The 23,647-nt window shown below is 35.1% G+C and overlaps 1 protein-coding gene across 9 annotated transcripts in view; it reads left to right on the top strand.

Moving 5' to 3' along the window:
• The window catches only part of PPP1R12A (protein phosphatase 1 regulatory subunit 12A), a 145,158-nt gene that overhangs the window by 25,461 nt on the left and 96,050 nt on the right, over positions 1-23,647 (top strand). For 8 of the 9 annotated variants that reach the window (XM_035002073.1, XM_035002081.1, XM_035002075.1 and 5 more), the window contains exon 2: positions 21,133-21,263. In XM_035002073.1, coding sequence (XP_034857964.1) covers positions 21,133-21,263 — 131 coding nt within the window. Of the gene's footprint in view, positions 1-19,105; positions 19,698-21,132; positions 21,264-23,647 lie in introns of those variants that run through there. The other variant, XM_035002079.1, reaches the window with a different exon arrangement.

Below are 23,647 nucleotides of genomic sequence, written 5' to 3' on the forward strand. Positions count from 1 at the left end.
GTGACTATTCAGGAGCTGCCTTCTCTTAAAATTCAGTGTGTATGCTTCCTGGAGTCATATACTTAAGTTAAAGAAAATAACCATTTCAGATTGTAGGAAGATAAACTTTGGAAACTATTTTAAAATCCCAGATAGAAACCTAAATCTATGTCTGGAAGGATATGTTCGTGGGTGTTAAGGTTAAAGCTGTTAAAGCTGTAGCTGTAAGAAGCTTTGTTCATTATATAAGTTCACTGCTATTAATTTAAAAGGCACATTTATGGAAATGTGTATGTTGTGCATATTCAACATAAATATTTTCCTTATGTATTTGTGTTCCTGTTATGCAGTAGGCATAGGCACTGTTCTAGGCACTAGGACACATCAATGAACAAAGCAGACAAAAATCCCTTCACTTGTGGAGTTTCTATGGAGCTTACATTCTATTTCTGTATGTTTCCATATGTTTGTATCTAGATGTGACACTGTTGTGGATAATCAACATAATAAATGTTTTAGGGTTGCTTCATAGTTTAGCAGAGGACTAGGATAAAATTGGAGGGTACCAACCCTTGATTTTCTGTAGCCTCATTTCACAGATCTGCCTTTTGGTGTTGTTGTTTTTTTTAATTTTTAATTTTTAATTTTTTAATGGCTTATCCAGAACAGGAAGGACAAAGAAATTTTATTAAGCAGTTCAATTAAACTGATACTTGTTCCAACATGTGCAGAGCACTCTGCTATAAACATTGTAGGGGAAAAAAGAGAGCTAACACCATTTGTAACCCCAGGAAGTTTATAGTCTAATAGAGGCAAGGCAAGTACATACATAAGTAATATTATATAGAATAAGATGCCAATTATATTAAACAGGATGTTACCCCAGTGAGTGGCTAAATGAATAAAAACTCACATCATCAAATGTTGGTGAGGATGTGGAGCAATTGGAACTCTCATTGTTGGTGGAGATGTACATTGGTACAATTACTTTGGGAAAATGTTTATCAAATTCTTATAAACGTAAACATACACCTACCCAGAAATTCCACTCCTAATGTTTACCCAAGAGGGATAAAAACATATGTTCTGAAAAGACTTGTACATAATGTTCGTAGCAGCTTTATTCCTAGTAGTTGAAAAGTGGAAACAGTCCAGGTAGTCATCAGTAAAGGAATGGATTAACTATGATGTAGCCATACAAGGGAATACTTACTTGGCAGTAAAAAGGACAAACTACTAATAGCCACAGCTACATGAATGAATCTCATAAACATTTTGCTTAAAGAAGCCTTTTACAAAATAAGGATCTACTCTAGGACTCCATTTACATGAAATTTAAGAAGGGCAATAGCTTGTTTATGGTGGGGAAAAAAGCCAGAATAATGGTTGCCTTGGGGGGTTGGAGGAGCAGTTTGACTAGAAAGGGACATGAAAGAAGTTTCTGTAGTGATGATGTGTTTTAAATCTTGATAGGGGTTTCGGTTTCACAGGTTTATGCATTGGTTAAAAAACAGCAAGTGTACATTTAAGATCCCTGCATTCCATAGTATGTAAATGTTGTATCAGAAGAAAACTAAACAATTATTGAACTCTACTTAATGATACACATGCTGAACTATTTAGGAGGTAATTTAGTAATTATCTATACTAATTTCTACTGGTTTACTTTTTGGTACATTTCAAAGTAGCTGGATTAACAGATGAATAAAGATAAATAGTTACGTGCCAAAGCAGGTAGTAATGTGTTAATAGTAGAATTTAGATGGTGAGTGCATAGGTATTCACTGTAAAATTCTTTCAACTTTGCTCTGTGTTCGAACATATTCATAATAAAATGTGGAGGAAAAGAGGGAGAGTGTTTTATGTGGAAGGTGGTATGAAGAAACATTTTTAGGTTTTATGTAGCTTTTAGGATCTAGAGGAATAGAAAGAATGTGGGGGGTCGTCTAGGCAGAGGAGTAGGGAAAGCATGATAGAAGAAAGATACAGCATTAGAAGAAATACCAGGATAAGAATTGAACTAGTAAGTAGTTCACTTCGGCTGAAGCATTGGGTAAAATATTGAAAAAACATAAACATAGAAAAGTGAGAAGTGTGAGAAGTCATTAGGAATTTTGTTTAGGAATGGTAAGACATTTCTTCCTCCAAACCAAAGGAAACAAAGAGGGTGTGAAGATGTAGGAACTTCTAACGTGAAAGGAGTACTATCCTTAGAAAGTTGCTGTTGACCATTTCAGTTTCCTTGATAGTATAAGTGCGTCATGGAGCAGTAGGATTTAATATCAATTGGATCTTAAGGAGACTGGAGAAGATTTAGAGTGGTAAATACAACCAGCATGACAGGAATTCAGGCAAAAGACTGATCTGTTAGTGGAACATTACAATGAGGTTAGGGTGACGTTGTAGTGGACCATATCCACGTGGCTTCATGATTTTTCTAGCATTGCTCCAACAGCATCTGCATTAGAGCACAGAAAGCAAGGGGATGGTGTTGTTCAGCCCTGGAGATTGACAAGAGTTATAAGGAATTCTTGGGTGGTGAATGGATAGTTGAAATAGAAAATAGGCAAGTAAAGCCTGTGAAGGTAGACTGGAAAGAATTAGAATGGGTCAAGAATCAGGAATTCACAGTGAGGACCAAAAAAAAAAAAAGAGAGAGAGATTCAGTCAAAAGAGGGAGAAAGTGATGGAGGGTAGGGTAGTGTACGCTTCCTGGGAATTTCATCATTCTGAGATCTTAGAGGTGACATTTGGAAGTGGTGGCATCATTCTCCACTTCAGCCTATCAGCCAGAAATTTAGAAGGCATTCTTAAAACTCTTCTCTTCTTGATCTCTATATCAACAAGAATGTTTTAATTCTTGAGTTTTCATTGTGAAGATAATCTAAACTGTATGAACATGAGTAGCTAGATAGATGGGTAGACAAACAACTATCTTGCAGTTGAATACTGCTTCTTCATTTTAGTTGCATACATTTTATTTCTGTTGGATTTGGTGCCAAATACAACAGATTTAACAGTCGTAGACAAATGAGGAAAGATCTGGATGGATTTAATGAAAATGTCATGTTTGTAACGGGTGGGGGTCAATTCCCAACCAAATGACATCACAGCCCTCTTTATAAACTAAAGAAAAAAGTGGTGAGAAAATTTATAAATTTGTTTTGGCTTATGTATGTACTACAGCATGTATAAAGGCCTAGGTTTATGTCCATAGCTGTTTAAATAGCATAATAAAAATAATTTCAATTTTAGGGAAGGCCGTGGGAATTTTTTTCTTTTCCTTTTAGTGGGATTCCCTCATGTTACTCATTTTTGACAAATACTGTTGTGCATAGTAAATTTAGTCTCCTTAGCCTGGTGTATGAGGCTAGCTAGTCTCCCCCTCTCATTTCTAGTTAGTGCTCCCTAATCACCTACCATCCCTTATACTTTGTGATCCTTCAACAGTACCAAATGTTCTCTATCCAGTAGACTGCTTCCCCCTTTTAGGAAAGTTGTTTTAGCCTTCCCCATTTCTTTACCCTTAAAAACATAGATTAGGTTTCTCCTAGAAGCCCTGACTCCTCTAGGCTATTCCTGTTTTCTGAGATCCTAGAAAATCCGACACTTGCCATATTAAATAAAGATCATCTGGGCACCTGGGTGGCTCAGTCATTTAGCGTCTGCCTTCAGCTCAGGTCATGATCCCAGGGTCCTGGGATCGAGCCCTGCATCCGGCTCCCTGCTCAGTGGATAGCCTGCTTCTCCTCTCCCACTCCCCCTGCTTGTGTTCCCTCTCTGGCAGTCTCTCTCTCTGTCAAATAAATAAATAAAATCTTTAAAAACAACAACAACAACAAAAAAGATCATCTTATTTCCTGTTTGGATCCCTTAAAATCATCTATTTCATGACCATCTATATTAAATGATCTTCCTTTGTATGCTAAGCATATTGTACCTAATGATATTCAGTAGTTTTGGAAAAGACCTGAATAGTGTAGCAGTGCTGGTGAGGAGTATTAAAGTCCACAAACTGGTTTTGGTCTTCTGAAAGATGTTTTCTGGGAGAGGAAGTTTATTATTGTGACAAAATAGAGCTTTGGGGTTTAAGTACATGTCTTATTTGTATAATTTGTTCTCTTATTAACATGAAATAGCCGTATCAGAATATACTTCTATATGTATCAGACATGAGTGTTCCACTGAGGTTTGCATATTGCTAAGTTCTATAAAATGAACTACTTCTACTTTTCCTTTTTTTTGTTCTTGAATTCTTGAAAATTAAATTGCAAAGTAAGTCATCGTATATTTTATTATTCTAAAGACATGAGCATGCAAAGCTGTAAATAAAAGATAAATAATAGAAAAGTGAACTGTTATCTCAGGGTCTTTGATCATTTTCTTGGGGTCACCACCTTTTTTTCCAGGAGCTCTGAAATGATCAGCACCAGTTGTGTCACTTGATTGTTCTTTTTAATCACATCCGTGCAAAGAAAACATTGCCAATAACATTTATCAGTTCTAGTTTTTTCCAGCAGTTGTCAGTTTTGATGTCACTTGGTCAGCCTTCTACATTTTATAGGTAGGTCATAGTTTCTTCAATACATTTTTTCATATTGGGAACTTTATAACATAAAAAACTGGAAAATAAGCATTACTCATAAAACTGAAACAGACGTTGCAGAATCTACACACTTAAGCGTGAGTATTTTTATTTTACTAAGGAGAAGTCCTCACACAGTTTCTATGTGCTCTTATTTAGGCTCAATTTTTTTTTTAGTGTTTGGCAAATTAAGAGCTACAAATTAAAATGAAGATAGGAAATTATCAGATAGTTTCAAGAGGTGATAGATAAAAGCAAGATAGAAGGCAGAAACCTATTAAAAGCAAAAATGATCCCCGTAAAGCATTTTAAGTATCATTATAGCTGCATAAACTATTGGCTACAAGAACATTGTTGTGTAACATCAGATTTTAATAGTTGATATCATAATGGGTTGATAGAGAAAAATAAAATTACATTTTTTTGTACTTATTTAAAATGATAAAGGAATGTGTAACAGACTATAGGAAGATATCCATCAAAAGTATTTTTTAAGGAAATTTCCATGATTTTATATATACTCTTTTTTATATGTTTTAACTTTGTGAATTTGATCATAATGTTTTGCAGGAACACTTTTAGGATTATCTGCAAGAATATAAGTGAAACTAGAAAAAAAAAAGTAAGAACGCTGTCATGGTAGCTTAGTACCTATGTTTCATGTATTTTAGGGTTATTAGATTTGACTGTTGCCTAGGCATTTCCATCCATGGGAATCCCAAAGCCTTATATGGTCAAGACTGAGCTTTTAGACTTTCAGTGAAATGCAAGGCACCACTCCAAAAAAGAAAGGAAAAAAAAAAACAACTAGCTGGCTTTCACTTTGTCTTCAGTACTGTCTTCTTGGCTGCTTTTATTACCACAGTAGCTAAATTACTAAGAACCTTATGTGCATTGGGAGTCTGTCTTACTAGTGGAAGGAATTCCTTTTGTGGCAGTAGTTTTATGCTAGAATGCTAATGTTATTTTAACAAAACATTGCATGCTATTGGTTATATAATTTTGGGGTTTTTTTCTTTGTGTGTGTGTTTTAAGGAAACTTAAAAGCAGTTTTGGTTTATTTTCTCACTACAGGGGAGGGGAGGGGATCATATATGCATGTGGTGCAATTGGAAAGTGTAGGTTTCATTAATGACAGGTATTAGGGAAGTGAAAATGAAGTTATTTGCTTGGAGTCTTCTTCCTTGGAACTCCTGCTATCTGATTAGGGGACACGGGTGAAAAGGGTGTGAACCTTCAAGAGCAGCAGTGATGGCCAGTGAAAGGGCTGCTAAAATAGTACCTTATTTTTACACTGGTATGATCTTACTTAGTTCTAGTCATCTTTTTTGCTTCGAAGAAAGTGATGTTTCTGAATGACCATATCATGAATATCACTCATTCATACATTTAACTCCCAAGATAGTTTAATACTTTGTAGATACTAGAACTCTTGGTATCAGTTACACATTTTTCATGTATGAAAAGGGAAGGTATTGGGGTGCCTGAGTGGCTCAGTCGTTAAGCGTCTGCCTTCGGCTCAGGTCATGATCCCAGGGTCCTGGGATCGAGCCTCATATCGGGCTCCCTGCTCAATGGGGAACGTGCTTCTCCCTCTCACACTCCCCCCGCTTGTGTTCCCTCTCTCGCTGTCTTTCTCTCTGTCAAATAAATAAATAAAATATTTGAAAAGGGAAGGTATTATTCCCCCTAACATAAGATTTCAAAATGTTTTGCAACCACTCTTCGTGTAGTATTAATTTCTCTGGTACAGTCAACTACAGGTAACAAAGAATCAGCAACCTATTTCTGAGTCCTACCAATGAAGCTAAATCATACTTGTAGGTTCCTCCGTTTCACATTTGATTACTATCTGATGTATTCTAGATACTGTATTATGAATACTTAATGGGATCCTTGGCTTTGAGAGCTCATAGTATAGTGGAGACATGAGAAGAAAGTGAATATAGAGATAGTACATATGGGAAAGTAATAGTAACACAGTATTTTAAGTATGTTAAGACAGATAAGTTTATATGTTACAGAAAATGGGAGAGAGTGATTTAACTCTAGTTACATTAACATAAGCTGGGGAAAGCCTAAGAAATGAAGGCTTAAGATGGTTAAAAGGAGACTAAATTGAGGAGCAATCTATAGGATCCAGCAGTACCTCAGCCATTACTCCAGGGGTACCATTTATCTTCCAGAGAAGTTATAAAGTCCCAAACTGCCTTAGTTAAGTCTTATGATCAAAAAGAAACGAAATTTCATCATCAGGTTACTTTTTCTTGGCACCTGGACTCAACCCCCTCCTATCAACCATCTTTTTTTGAGGTGGCACCTAAGAATATGTTTCTTTAGGATGGTTAGTATCGGGTTTTATCCAAAGACTCTTTAGTGTCATGTTTGCCTCAGCAAAATTTTGTAGCCTCTGGTCTTTCTGTCAGAAATACCCATGTGTCAGAGTCTTTTAGATAACTGGAGAATCATCCCCAAAGATGAAAATCTCATTTGTAATGTATTGAGTCAGCCATGTTAATCATTGAATGTCTAGTATAGGTAAATAATAAAAAGATCTTTCAGAAGTTTCTTGGTTCCATGTAGTTATTGGTGCATAAAATCTGCATACAAAGTTTTTGTCCTAAAGATGCAAAATAGTATAAAATTATGAAAATACTAATTCACTATTGATTAATTATATCTGAGGGGCTCTTGGAATTTACAGAGCAGTGGTACACTCATTTATTATATTTCAGATGGATTGTATGGGACAGTAGCCCCAGACTGAATGCCGCAGCTTGGACATAAAAATAGATTTTGGTGATAAAAATGGATTTTATTGGGAAAAGGGACTTGTTGACAAGTACTAGTAAAGAAAGGTTTAATCCAGTATTTCCTAAATTTTTAGAAGTTTTTAAGAACATTTTTGTCAGAAACCATTTATTAACTTTTTTAGTAGTTTCATGGAAACAATTTGGGAAATACAACAGTAAATTTTTGTGATAAATTGCTTTCAGAAGGGCTCCATACCGACAGTTGTTTCAGGAGGCAAATTGAAGATTTAGGTATTCTTATTTCTGCCTTGTTATTTTCTCTTGACTAGATAGAGATCTGCATTTGAAGGAATATAAAAACTTTATTTTATGTAAATGTAAAAGTACTAGCATCTTTTTATAACATTTTGGGGAAAATTATTTAATGAATATATTATACAGTAGAAAATCATGCATTTCCCTTTCCCTCAATGCAAAGTAATATATAAAAGCTGATTATTTTTCTTTCTGCTATTCATATGCCCTCCCTCCTCAGAAGTAAATATTGTAGGAATAATAGGGGTTTTCAAATTTATTTATTAGGATAGCTCTACTTAGTTAGAAGGTTATTCTTTTGTACCTTTTGACTCATCAAACATGTACTCACTGGCACATTACCAGGAGATTGTTACTTACTTATTCTGAAGTTATAATTTCAGATTGTTCTGGCATATTCAAGAAATGGAGGTGGTCCAGTGTGATTAAAGTTTTTACTTTGTGAAAATGGAGAGATAGGTCTAGATAATTTAGATAACTCTTTGTGTAAAGGACCACTTGATAGCATTTAAAAGGAGTTGAAATATAGGAGAAATGACAAATTAGAGATTAAGTAGAGAAGGGAGCATGATGTTTGGATACACACAGGCTGAAGCAATGAAAATTGGTATAAATACCTCTTACTTTCATCCCCAATCTGGTAATGTAGCCACTGTTTATTGCTGCGTAACAAATTACCTCTAAACTTAAAATAATAAACATTTATTATCTCATATTTTCTATGGTTCAGGAATTCGGGTGGGGCTTATCTAGGTGCTTCTGCCTCAGGATATCACATGAGATTGCCCTCAAGCTGTTGGCTGGGATTGCAGTCTTATGTGAAGGTTTAACTGGGCTTGGGGGGTGGGTAAGTAGGGATCCACTTCAAAGCTAACTCACATGGTTATTGATAGGCTTTGCTTGCCTGCCACATGGTCTTCTTACCAGGACTGCCTCTTGACATGGCATTTGTATGCTCCCAGGTTGTGAGTGATCCAAGAGAGGACGAGAGAGTACATACATGACATCCCATCACTTCTACCCTGTCCAGTTTGTTGGAAGCAAGTCCAGCCTACACTCAAGGGGAGGAATTTACACAAGGTTGTGACTACCATGAGGCAGAGATCTTTGCCATCTTAGAGCCTACCTACCATAACAGCAAACTAAAATAAAATAATTTTTGGGCACCTGGGTGGCTCAGTTGGTTAAGCGACTGCCTTCGGCTCAGGTCATGATCCTGGAGTCCCGGGATCGAGTCCCGCCTCGGGCTCCCTGCTCGGCAGGGAGTCTGCTTCTCCCTCTGACCCTCCTCCCTCTCATGCTGTCTGTCTCTCATTCTCTCTCTCTCAAATAAATAAATAAAATCTTTAAAAAAAAGACAAAAAAATAAATAAAAATAAAATAAAATAATTTTTGTGGCATTTTATATCCCTCAATTTATATTAGTAAATATTTAACAGTTGCTTCCTATTAGTACTGTGCTTAACTACTTTGCTTACTAGTAACTTTATTTCTTTCTTACTTTTCAGCAAAGTACTTGAAAATCAATTACATCTTTGCTCATTTGTTTTTGTTTATCCCCGTCTGCTCTCCATTTGAATGTTTGGTGACCCTCTTATTTTGTGACTTGGAAATATTAACTCCTGCTTTCTTAACTCCTCCGTCAGTGGTCCCAGAAATATAGAATAGCTTAGTAGTCTAAAATGGAAAATAATATTTGATTATAATAACCAAATAGATTTTTTTTTAAATTTTCTCTCCTAGGACTCAGAATTATATATTGTTAACGTCATCTTTGATGTTTTTTGCCAAAGCATATCCGAATATGGCAGAACAAGTATCAGGTTCTCAGCCTGTCAGATAATATTTTTGCTCTTTGCTTTCTGAAAGGGATGCAGGGATATAGTTTCCAGACCTAGCCTGTTTCTTCTCTGCAATTCCCCCCCCCCGCATCTATGTCATGGGCATGACAAAAAAATCTGTTTCTCTTCCCAAACCTCTCCCCTTTTCTTCAATTTGAATTTATTTATATACATATACATATTTTTTAAAATTTCAACATTTTTGAGGTTTCATAAAATGTATATACTAAAGTAATCCATGCATACTAAAATACAGAGGAGAATTTGAGATTTAGAAAGATTATGTCGTTTTGAGATTTTTTATCTATGCATTTGTTTATTTCTGATTAGACTGAGTTGCAGGCAGGATTTGGCTCTTTAATTTTGAGCCAGGCACTGTGCTGTATGCTAAAAAAAAAAGAGTAGTAATAATTGCCCAATGGATGTTAATTATCCATAACTTACCATCATTTAGGGAACATTATTTTAGGGTCTCTCTGTGCAGACCATTTGACATACTTTTATTAAAAAGGACACATATTGCATATACTATTTTAATTAAAAAGTGTTAAATTTAGTTTTGCTTTAATTTGCTAAAGAAAACAACTGAAGACTGAAGTAATGGTTGAATTTTAGATTAAATTTTCTTTACAACTAGAGGGAGTATCTCTTTAAATGTTCCTTTAAGATTAAGAAAATAGTCTATGAATACGGTGACATAAGATTTTTTTTAAAGACCACATTCCAATTTTAGAAAGATTTGACTATTCTATAAGAAAGATTAGCATATCAGCACTCATCCATTTTTGTCCTCTCTCCCCTCCTTTCATTTTGTTAGCTGTATTAATATTTCTAGTCTGTTAGAATTTATAATATTTAGATTCTTTTTGATTTACTTATGAGTCCTTTGATCATCCTGTCTTGATTTCTGAATATATTTTATTTAATTGGTTGGATTTTATTGTTAAATAGGGTTTATCATCTTACCTTTGATCTCGTGTTTTATTTAGTGTGTTATTAAGGAGCACCAAAATGTGGGGCATTTGGCTTATCACGTTGTGTTTTCTTCCATACTGCCTTCTCTTTCTGGATTTTTGCCTACTAACACATTTTTTTCTTTCCTTTTATTTTGTCTCCCCTTTCTTAAATACTGATGGTCCTCCAGTTTTTTTTTGTTGTTGTTGTTGTTGTTTTTAAAGATTTTATTTATTTATTTGACAGAGAGAGAGATAGCGAGAGCAGGAACACAAGCAAGGGGAGTGGGAGAGGGAGAAGCAGGCTTCCTGCCGAGCAGAGAGCCCGATGTGGGACTCGATCCCAGGACCCTGGGATCATGACCTGAGCCGAAGGCAGACGCTTAACGACTGAACCACCCAGGCACCCGGTCCTCCAGTTTTGACATAGGCTTTTCTGATCCCATTGTATAAATGGCGCTTGTGCATTGTTTATCTCTAGCTGCAGTTACCCTGGATATCAGAGGTTTTCAATCTAGTCTGTTTTTACAAATTAGGTGGGGAATTTCTTTAAAGTGGAAATTCTTGGATACCACCCTCAGAAATTCTGATTTCTCCTCTTTCTCCCAAATTCAGGTTAAGTACTCTAGTTATGTGCATAGCGTTTATTATACCTCTTTCTGCTATTGTTTGTTTAGTTATCTGTCTTGCCTGCTGGACTCTAAGCTCTATGAGTACAGAAATCTGGTCTATATACTTCACCAGTATATTTCTAGCAACTAGCATAGTGGCTGAACTGGACACTCAGTAAATACTTTCTGAGTTAACGAAGAATCTCCTGCTCTTTATCGGCCACATACTTTGCTGGACACTGAAGAAACTCATCAAGAAAAATAACAAGTATGTGAATTTTTTTGTTTTGTTTTGGAAAGCCGTAAGAATTTTATGTCCTCACTATAGAGACATTTTTGGAAAATAACTCAATGACTTTGACTTGTGTTAATTAACATTTTGGCACATATTCTTCCAGACCCTTCATTAGGTATATCTATGGCAAGAATGGTATCATGTTATACATATTTTTGTAAGCTATTTTTTTGATTTAATAGAAATATTAAGTAGAAGCTTTTATTTCCTCTCCTGAAACTAAATTATTTTCTTCTTAGTATATACATTGATTAAACCCCTCCAGGTCAGTGTGTGACCGCTTCTGATAAAAGACTACAAGGAAAACAGCAACCTGTAACTACTTTCCTGTCTAGCGCTCAGACATTAATGAAACCTGGCCAAAGATTTATTTACTCCAAAAAGTTTTCTTTAACTCATCTCTACTCCCATACTTTTTCTTGATTAATGCTATATTTTTAAAATTGCTTATTATTTTTCTGTTTTGTCTGCTTTTTTTCCTAATTATAGATTATAAGGATTCTGTTTTAGCTCATTAACAAAAATTTATTGGGTGGCTCTGTTAGGTATTGTGGGGTATATAAGGCATTTCCTATTCTTAAGGAACTGTCATCTAGTTGGGAGAAAAGACAGGAACACATGAAACAATAAAAGGCAGCAAGTCTCGCACAGTACTTAGCACAGTTTTATGTACACATACACACACTAGGTAATAAATGCCTACTCATTAAGGAGAAGTTAACATTTTGTTTTGATTCATTTTATATGTATTTATTTTATAGTTCCTGTGTGCCGGGCACTGTGCATAAAGGAAACAATATATTCTTTAGTGTTCTTCCTTGTATTCACCAGAATGCATTATATATGGTAGGCAATCAATAAAAATTATTAGCGAGAGAGTGATCCTGAAATTCAGTTCTTTTTAGATCCCTAAGGATTTTAAACTCTAGAAGAAATGCTGTTCCCTAAGTTCCCAAATAAAAGTGTTGGCCTCTAAAGATCTAGGTTTAACTTACTACTTTATAGAGCTTTATCACTAAAGGAAATAACAGTGAATAAGAGGATAAGGCTATATTTCAGTCTTTGAATATTTATAGTTTCCAGTTTTTAGTGTTGTCTTTCAAATACGTAGTACTTGTTGGATGAGGCATGAATGTTCAGGCAGTACTTAGATTATTTTTCCCCTAGAAACTTTTTTTTTGGTCTCAAAAAACATTTTTTCAGATGTTTTGTAGTCTCTTTGCCCTGTCTAGTTCATTCAGTTCACAAATACATATTGGATCTTCTCTTTGTCAGATATGTGTCTCCTTTATTCTCTCTAGGATGCCATATGTACGTAAGCCTGAACTTTTCTTAATCCAAATGAAGAATTTCCCATGTTCCAGCATTGCGTATAATCTGTGTTTTAAATTTATTGTCCCGATCGTTTTGTCATTTGAATATATGATTTATTATGAAGACAAGTTTTTTTTTTGTTTTTTTGTTTTTTTTACATCTAGAGTTCCTATCTGCTTATATGATAAGAGTAGAAAGCCAAAAATATTTTTAAAGTTAATGCAGTACTGGGGGAGCATGGGTGGCTCATTCAGTTGAGTGTCTGCCTTCGGCTCAGGTCATGATCCCAGGGTCCTGGGATTGAGCCCCACATTGGACTCCTTGCTCGATGGGGAGCCTGCTTCTCCCTCTCCCTCTGCCTACAGCTCACCCTGCTTGTGTTCTCTCTCTCTCTGTTAAATTAAAAAAAAAAAAAACATATAATGTATTATTTGTTTCAGAGGTAAAAAATATTAAAAAAAAAAATAAAGTTAATGCAGTACTGAACTAGTTACTTGTTTTCATAACTAATATACTAGATGACTCCTAAGATTATACATGCTCATTATTTGCCCATCTTAATGCAAGACCAAGGTATTTATTTTTTTATTATTCAATATGAGAGTACTGCTTAGAGTTCTTCATTTTTTTTCTTGTATAAACCTCCTTTGATAGTCCAAATTCAGTTTTCTTTAAAATAGACAAATACTTGCTTGGATATCTTTAGTTCAGTTCCTCTTTAAGCATACTCACTGACATGTGTGTCAATCTGAGTGCTTAGAGTATGGACTACTTTCTAATATATCTACAGATTTCTGTTATCAGAAGTTGAGCAGAACCAAGTTTTCATTAGTAAGAGTCCTAAAGAATTGTTTCCAGGAAGTGAAAATTGATTTAGATAACTTCCATATTCAAATTGATTTGTCTGTTAATTGTGTTACTAATGATTAGGCACAGATTGTAAACATTTCAACTAATTGGTTACGATTTCATTTAAACTTAAGTTCTCTAATGACATTTATACAACTAAATCTTTTTCTCTTGCTTTTCTTTTCTGAGTCATATATAATTTGTATGCATGAGCTTATTTAAAACTTTTATATATAAAAGTTTGAAGGAAGTTTGAAATCCTGAAGATTTCCTTAGTGCATCTTTTAACATTTAATCCTCCTCCCACCCAATAATTGTGAGTGGGACTTTTACCAAAAATGGTACTAAAAGTCTCCAGCATATAACCTTGTTTTGTAATTTATAGAGGGACGAGAAAGTAAGTTTTAGTTAAGAATATAAAAAAAAGTTTTAAATGGAGGTGATTTAGCATGGTGATTATGTATTAATACAAACATAAAAGCACTTAATATTTGGCAGGTACTACTCTAAGTGCTTTCTATATTAATTCATATACTTCTCATAGTAAACTTTTGAGGTGGGTACTATTATTACCCTCATTTTCCAGAGGAAACTGTGGCACACAGGATGTTAAGTAATTTATCCAACAACACCTGGCCAGTAAGTGGCAGAACTGGATTAATCCCTTACAGTGTGGCTCTAGCCTATGTATTTTAAACAAAACCAGTTTCATGAAAAGGAATATTACAGTGTTAGAATTTATTTCAAATGCTACTAATTTTGTAGTTGTGATTTTACTCAGTTGAATTATGTAGTCGCTTAACACAGTTGTTTTTATTTCTCTAGGAATGAAATTTAATGATTTTTCAAACTATACATGCCCCACCCAAAAGTTGTCATTAGGCCACTGATTTTGTCTACTTTTCAGCCAATGTTGTATAGTCCCTTTATTCAACTCTTTGTTGTTAGATTGCAGCTTTTTTCTTTAGAAGTGTGGGAAACAAAGCTTGTCCTTGAGCTAACTTGCTGAGAAAAATAACTAGGTCTCCTTTTCAATAAAAACATTTGTTTTATTTACCTGAACTAGTTTGTTGAATTAATTTACAGCTCAAGTTGACAAAGCTGCCTGTACCAGGAATTAAATGACAAATGTGTCTTCACACAGCCATTTATTATTGGCAGTTGCTCTGGATATGTATTCATGAAACACTTAAGATATACCCACCTCCAAAATCTTATCTAACATAGTTTGAGTCATTGTTCCTTTCCATATATGGCTTAATTAACTGACCATATTTAGTCAAATATTTTTTTTCAAAGTAATTTTTTATTATGTTAATCACCATACATTACATCATTAGTTTATAACACCCAGTGCTCCATTCAGTATGTGCCCTCTTTAATACCCATCACCAGGCTAACCCATCCTCCCATCCCCCTCCCCTCTGGAACCCTCAGTTTGTTTCTCAGAGCCCATAGTCTCTCATGGTTCATCTCCTCCTCCAATTTCCCCCCCTTCATTTTTCCCTTCCTGCTATCTTCTTTTTTTTTTTTAACATATAATGTATTATTTGTTTCAGAGGTACAGGTTAGCAAGTCATGTGTCTCTTAATGTGCTGCATGTTTTAGCTTTCTCTTAGCAACAATATTTTTATGGGCATGCCTTGCCAGTTTCTTATGTATGCTTTATAAATGTTCAGGAGAATACTTGCACCACAAACTTGAGATTCATATGTAATAGATAATTTTGTGACAACGTTTTTAGCATTTAAATTATATTAAAACATTTCAGAAACCTACTACAGCTATAAACAAAGGAAGAAGCAGGTTTAGCATTAACTGCTTTAGGTATTTTTATTGGTGTTTTTTAAATTATACTGATTTAAAAACAAATATTTTAAATCAGAATCAGCAACATTTCATTTATTGGGAATTAGCTATACCCATAGGTTAATTTTTTTGAAGAGCCAGAGGGGATTGCCTTCCTAAACTTTAAAAATTAACCATTCATCTTGAAAATCTTTTCAGTGTCAAAGATTTACTCATAAGATGGCAAATAAACTCTATTCTAGATCCTGCATACCTTTATCCTCACTATATGTGACTTTGCATCTTCATACACCAGGAAATGTTTGTCAGTTGTTCATCTGTTAAGCTCTAGTGTAGAGCCTCCTCCAGGAAATATTCCCAGACTCTCATCCACCGTTCCTCCTTAGTTCTCCTTTTCTGAGCTCCCACAATAAGTAGTGCACAGCCCTATAACTATATCATATTCCTTTTAATATAGTCATCTCGTATGTGTATTTATCTTCTGTACTGGATGGTAAGCTTCTTGAGAACTTTCTCTTTGACTGAATAAAATACCACAAATGTCTTTGTTTTCCAAATAGAATATACAGATCATAATTTAATCTTAACACTTCTCTTAATATTTTCAGAGTCACTTCTCTACATCCTCTCCCCAAGGGATTTCAAGCCCCACTGTATTATTACGTTAATGCAGATAATTCCCAGATTCATGTTTTCATTTCACATTTATTTTCAGAGCTCTAGATCTGCATATCCAATTGGCCACTGGATATGCATGGTTAGATAGGTATACAGACACCTGTAAATTCAGCATATCCAAAGCTATGAAATCATCTTTCTTTCCCCAACCTACTTCTTGAACCTGTAGTGTTTATTTTCATGAATGGCTTCTTCCTGTCCCTCACCTTATGTATCCAGTCTTTAAGCCTTGCATATTTTCTCTTAAGTTTTTCAATATAGATCAGTCTGAATAACTGCTAAGGCTCAGTTCAGGCTCTTCTCTTTTCATATTACTTCCGGTAATCTTTCTGAAATACTGATCTGATCATGTCACCCCTTTGCTTAAAACCTCTGAAGAGCTCTTTTCAAACATTATCTTCTTAAAATTATAAAATGTTTTCTCCTACTTCTCTCTACTGCTGAATTGAGCCAGTATTACTGATGGTAGTATTGTAGTCAATTCCTTGGATGTGTGGGAGTAGAAAGTGGATTGAAAACCACCAGGCGTATCAAATCCAGTCATCTTTGCATTATATTCAGATCTTTTACCTGGAATATACTGAGATGTTTTAGCACATAGCCTTATCCTGTTTTATGACTTACTATATACCACTGGATGATTTACTTACTTTATTCCATGCATTTTGTAAATCACAGTGCATTTGCCCAGTGAAGTTATTTCCAGTCAGATTGCTAGTTGAATAACTCTTATGTAATCTGTAAAACCTTGCTCAAACGTATACTTTTTTTATTTTTTTGAGTAAACTCTACCCACAGCATGGGGCTAGAACTCATGACCCCAAGGTCAAGAATCACGTGCTCTACTGACTGAGCCAGCCAGGCGCTCCTCAGATGTATATTTCTTAATGAGACCTATATGGACCATCTTAGTCACAAGAAGTTATCTTTATGTCCCAATGATATTTTAGTAGTTTTCTAGCCACTGCTGTTATGCTCTTATAAGATCATTGTTATTTATTTATGGACAAGCCTGCTGTATTACAGTGTGATCCTTCCCCTTCCCTGTATTCCTAGGGCCTTGGTTGATACAGTTTTTAGTATATATAATGTGAAGAGTAGCTAAAGGAAATTTGAAATATTTAGCCTAAAAAAGAGTATTTGAGAATTCTTGGAGGGGGGTAGATTCTTAGAATCCTTCTCAGTTAAGAGAGGGATTTTATTTGATTTTGGAGCATCAGGGACCGGGGGATAGAAATTAAAGGAAGATCTATTTTATTTTAGCATGTACAATTTAGAGAGAGATAAGTAAAGTGTCTTATTCTGGAGGTAATGCATAGAGCAGACTTTCAGTAAATGGTAGCCTATTACTTTTTTCTTTTTAATTTGAGGTATAATTTACAGTAAAGCTGTATAATATACAGCTTTGGATTGTGCAATTAATGAATTTTTATATATGAATATGCCTAAGTAAAAATCAGAAAAAAAGGAAACATTTCCAGTCTTCTAGAAAACTCCCTCATGCCCCTCCCTTCATTTCCCCACAAATTTAACTATGATTCTGAACTTCAGTGCCAGAGATTAGTTTTGCTTAGAAACCTGTAGTATATATCCTTTCTGTCTGCCTTTTTTCACTCATCTATGTCTGTGAAGATCATCTGTGTTGTTGAAGGTAGCAATGGTTTGTTCTTTTTGTTTGCTGTTCTTTTCTCATTAATGTATAAGATCCCATTACATGAATAGAATCTTCTCACACACATACGCTCCATGCTATTTATTTATTTACTACTACACTTTATTCTATTATACTTTATAGTATAATATTCTATTATACTGTTACACTTTCAAATGGTTTTCTGAGGGGGTTGTATGAATTTTACACTTTCACCAACAGTTTGGTTGTTTCTCCATGTTAAAATAGGTTTACTGTTTCTCTTTTTAAGAATCAAGTCTTGGGCGCCTGAGTGGCTCAGTCGTTAAGTGTCTGCCTTCGGCTCAGGTCATGATCCCAGGGTCCTGGGATCGAGTCCCACATCGGGCTCCCTGCTCGGCGGGAAGCCTGCTCTCCCTCTCCCACTCCCACTGCTTGTGTTCCTGCTCTCGCTCTCTGTCTCTGTCAAATAAATAAATAAAATCTTTAAAAAAAAAAAAAAAAAAAAGAATCAAGTCTTGGGGCACCAGGCTGGCTCAGTTGGTGGAGCATGCGACTCTTGATCTTTGGGTTGTGAGGTTGAGCCCCACGTTGGGTGTAGAGACTACTTAAAAATAATGTCTTTAAAAAAAAAAGAGAATCAAGTCTTAAATTTTCTTATATAAACTGCCTATTTATTGTAAACATTTTGGACATAAAGGAAAATTTAAAGAAGAAAATAAAAATTTTTCTCGGTCTCACAACCAATGATAATGCCTGTTAACCTTCAGTATATATTCTGGTTTTTTTGTGTACATTTAAAAAAAATTTTTTTTAAAGATTTTATTTGTTTATTTGACAGAGAGAGAGACAGCGAGAGAGGGAACACAAGCAGGAGGAGTGGGAGAGGGAGAAGCAGGCTTCCTGCTGAGTAGGGAGCCTCATGTGGGGCTCAGTCCCAGGACCCCAGGATCATGACCTGAGCCGAAGGCAGATATTTAACAGCTGAGCCACCCAGGCATCCCTTGTGTACATATTTTTTTAGGAGCCACCCAGGTGCCCCTTATATACATATTTTTTTAGTAAAATTGAAATCGTATTAGGTAAACAGTCCTTACATCCTTTTTTAAAAATTTATTGTGAGCATTTCCCATATCCCTTTATAAAGAATCATTTCTTGTTTGCTTGACATTTTCTTTCATTTTTTTAAAAATGATAATCAGATTCATATTAGATGGATTTATCAAATAGAGTTTTATATTTTTTATATCAATGATAAAAGTCAGAACACTGTTAATGGAGCCTGTACGAATTAAAGCAGATTGAGTGAAAAGGGTAATAGAATTAAATCAATCTTTAAAAAAAAAAGGTATTAAATCAATATCTTTTCTCAAGGAAAATTAATGATTAAGCCTATAAATAGATCTAATATTAATCGATGCCACTGTGAGTCATTAGCAATCTTAAATAACATTTTATAGACTGCTTTCTAATGTAATAGTATTTTGACATTTCTTCTTTTTTTGTTATTAGATAGCTTAATGGTTCTCAAATCTCTCCAGCCCTTTCTTTAACCACTGCTTCTTGAAAATGGTTCTTTTCCCAAGCAATATATACTTAAAGTCCATATGAATGTTACTTATATATTCATTTACCATCTGCCATTTGTAAGGTACTGTTCTGACACTATGGGACCTTGCCATCAGGTTGCTTATAACTTGTTCCAAGGAGAAGAATCACAGATACATAAGAATCTTAAACATATTAGGGAATTTTAGAGATATATAACCCACCAGCTTCTTTCCTCCACTTGAAAAATAAGGACATTAAGCCTCAAAAGATTAAATTACTTGTCCATCACTACAAAATTTGTGACAGAGCCAAAACTAGAGCCTAGAATTAAAAGCTATGATTCCCTGTCAGTATTTTTCCCCTTTGTACTTTGTCCATAGTGGTTTTTTTGACACTCATTTTTTTCCCTAAGAAAATGCTACCAAAAGTGTTTTCTTTTGCTTCTGTGATAGGTAAAGAAAAATTGATTTCATTCATACAACACCTTGTAAGTGCCTAGAACTTATGATATCCTGTTGCAGAGACTACAAAGAGGTGAGAAGTATGTTGATAAACTAGGACTATCTGTGGAAAACAGTGTTAAGTGTGGAAGAGGGCTTATTATTTTGGAATCTAAACATCTGTTAGAGTGCCAGCTATCATCGCCCACCTGTCGACTTATTCAAGCTGCTTAATCTCTTTGAATCTTAGCTTTCTCATTCGTTCATCCGTTTATTAAGCCCCTACCACATGCCAAGAACTGTGTAAGATGCTGCAGATACAGCAAAATTCCTGTTCTCATGAGGGTTTATGTGAGGATACTGTATATAAATCAGTAAAATAGATAAAGTACCAGTCATACTACCTGCACAAAGTAAACAAAAGTCCCTTCTTAGTTACTATAGGCTGCAGTTCTCAAACTTTTTTGTCTCAAGACTGCTTTATACTCTAAAAAATTATTGAAAGACCCCAAAGAACTTTTATTTCTGTGGTGTGTATGTATTAATACATGATAATATAGAGGTTAAAACAGGATTTAAGTATTAATTCATTTTAAAGCAGCAATACTGTACCCATGTTCCATAAATAAATAGCATTTTAAAATTAAAATAATTCATTCATTTGCTCTTAAGACTTGAATTCATCATTGACAACAAATACTGTTTTTCTTTTGAAATGACAAACTGTTCATTTTTAAGAAAATACATGCCAAAAACCCAAGTTAGACTAAGTATAGTTTCTCATTTAAGTAAAAGTTGTATTCCCTGGGAAAAGTGGCTAGTTCAGCTTGCATCTTAGTTGCACAAGTGCTTTTCCTTAGAGCAGTCATTATACTTGGAAGAAGTGTTTTATCCATACTTCCTATCTTGTTCCGCAGAATATTAAAAAGATGTGTATTCAGGGTCAAAATTTAATAAGACTTATAGGTTTTACTACTTTGTCAAGGACATTCATAAATAAAAATAGCTTTTAAAGAAAACTATGACTGCATAGTGGCAAATATAGTGACTTAGAATTTTTTTGACCATTGCCTTGATTTGTACTAAGGCACAAGCAAGTTTTGCCACTGGTGCTTTCTGCACCCTCAAGTGCACCTGTCAACACAGTGAAAAGGGGAAATACCATCTTAGTATTATTTTGAGAATAGTTTTGCCTTGTGAATTCCTTGAAAGGATCTCTCCCCCCTCAACAGACCACATTTTGGGAACCACTGCTGTAGAGGATATTATTGGTACTTATGTAATGTCTTGATTGTTATTATAATACGTATTTATTTTTATCATAGATTGGCATAGTCTAGTCACATACAGTACTGCTGTATGTGCATCTAAGCAAGGACTCTTGCAGTTTAGTTGGTACCATTAGCCTGTTTGATGGCAGTACAGTCGAGAGAGCAGCAGACTAAAAGAATATTTATGTTATAAAAGCTGCTAAGTTTATTAGCGTTGATTCAGATTTTTTCTTATTTTGCTTTCTGTTTTGTTTTTAGGCTTGCATTGATGACAATGTTGATATGGTGAAGTTTCTGGTTGAAAATGGAGCAAATATTAATCAACCTGATAATGAAGGCTGGATACCACTACATGCAGCTGCTTCCTGTGGATATCTCGACATTGCAGAGTAAGGCAGTTCTGTGTTTACTTTTGTCCAAATATCCAAACACTATTTTAGATACCTGAGATTTTATAGAAATTGTTGTTACAGATAAATTAGTGAGCTCTTATATTACCTTAATTCATGAAAAGTATTCTTCCCAGGAAAAAGAATAAGCAGTTCTTGGGAATCCATATGTCAAGTCTCTCTTTGGGAGGTCATCTTCTGTCTCCCCACCCTCTTTGGCTTTTGGTACTTTGTATTAATATGAGTAATTGTACACTTCTCCATTCCTATCTCATGTAGAGCATTGTCAAATGATTCAAGGTTAATACTTAGCAGTCTAGTCTATCCTTATGTAATTGTGAGTTGTTCGGGGAAACTAACAGTAACTCAGGTTACTTTGCTATAGGGAGAATATGATACATAGTTCTGTAATTAGTCAAAACATTTATACTTAGTTATTAAGATTGTTTTCTAAAAATATGTTTTTTAGAAAATTCGATGACCTTTAATGGTAGTTTCCAGGAAAATCTGATTCTTCAAACATTTAACAAGGAAATATAGTTTCCTGACAAAATAATTTTTTCACTAAATTATTTCACTTTTTTGTTACTATGTATCAAATACCATAAACAGGTTTTATTGTCTATCTGCTCACATCAGAGTTTATCAATGGTAAATATTGAATATGGGAGTTCTACTCTGTGAATCTCTCTTAGTAAGCCTTAAATATTGTTATTTCTTCGTGTATTTCATTTTTCCCCCTGTGTGTATTGGAACTATGATACATCATATATTTTTAAAGATTTTATTTGATTGAAGAGATTGAGATTGTGTGCATGAGCAGGAGTTGGGCAGAGGGAGAGGGAGAAGCAGACTCCCCGCTGAGCAGGGATTTCAGCTTGAGGCTCAATCCCAGGACTCTGAGATCATGACCTGAGCTAAAGGCAGATGCTTAACCTACTGAGGCACCTAGATGCCCCAGTACATCATTTTAAAGGGGAGGCAGTGTTTGGTAAAATGAAAAGTACTCTGGCCTAGGAATAGAATGTCTGAGTCACTTGAGTTTTATTACTACCTGTAACACTAATTACATTTCATCTTTTCCTTTCTAGGCCTTGATTTCTTTTTCTTTTCTTTTCTTTTCTTTTTTTAAGATTTATTTATTTATTTGAGAGAGAGTGCGCTCATGAGTGTGAGAGCAGGGTGGGGGCAGCAGGAGAGGGAGAGAAAGAATCCTCAAGCACATTCCCCACTGAGCACGGAGCCCAACACAGGGCTCAATGCCAGGACCCTAAATCATGACCTGGGCCAAAATCAAGAGTTGGACACTTAACCAAGTGAGCCACCCAAGCACCCCGGGCCTTGATTTCTCTATGTATAAAATGAGGTAGTCTTTTGTCATTGCAAAACAGTAGTGGTTGTTCATAATTACAGTCGTGGTTCTCAACTTCCTTACTCCTTTCTGTTCTTTTCATCCTCAACAGAGGACTTGAATCTCTTCTTCATAGAAAAAATAGCTAATGTGCATTTATCTTTAGCTGCCCTTAAATATTTTGTACTCAGGTTCTGGAGTCAAACGATGTGAATTTTGAACGCTTCCTCAGCCACTCTCAAAGGGGTATGACCTTGGGCAAGTAGCTTAACTTGTATATGCTTCTGTTTTCTCCTCTGTAGAAGGGGAGTAGTATTTCTTAGGTTTGTTATGAGAGTTAACTGAGTGATCCATCAGAGTACCTGGCACATAGTAAATACTCAATATATATTAACTTTTGACCATTATCTTGTTTAACTTCTCTTGGGAAATGAAAACTCAACCTTTTTCTTCAAATGTTTAATCCCTGTGTTTCCTTTTTTTAATTTATGCTTCTGAGTTCGAAAAGACAGTAATAATTACACTGAATAATTTCTTCCACTTGATTGATAACCCATTGTGTATGTTGGAATGATTTTAGCTGCAGTACCAGTATCAAATTTAAAATGACCTAAAAAGTAAGGGTCCTTGTTTTACAGTATATAATCTTAGTTTAGAGGAAGAGCATTCAAGTTTATGGAACTGCTCCAAGGGCCTGGGATCTCTCAGTTTTTTTCTTCTGCCTTTCCCAAATATGAACTTTATTCTTAGCCTTGTCCCCTCCTGGTCACAGGATGATTGCTGCAACTCCTCAGTTGTGTTTTTACATATGTACATCCGAGAGCAAAATAAAAAGTGAAGTGGGGAATGGAAAGTATCTTCTCCATATCCTATGCATGTCAGAGAGGGGAACTTTTCCCAGAGAGTCCTCTGAGTGCATCACATTTCCCCTTCAGGGATTTCCGTTGGCCTGGGCTTGGTCACTTGCCCATGTCTACCTTGGGAAAAGCAAGTCCTTGGCATATTCATTGTTTTACATGTCAGTAAATAGGTA

Source organism: Mirounga leonina, unplaced genomic scaffold, assembly GCF_011800145.1.
Source record: "Mirounga leonina isolate KUSES-001 unplaced genomic scaffold, KU_Mleo_1.0 Mir_126, whole genome shotgun sequence".
Taxonomy (NCBI): Eukaryota; Metazoa; Chordata; class Mammalia; order Carnivora; family Phocidae; genus Mirounga; species Mirounga leonina.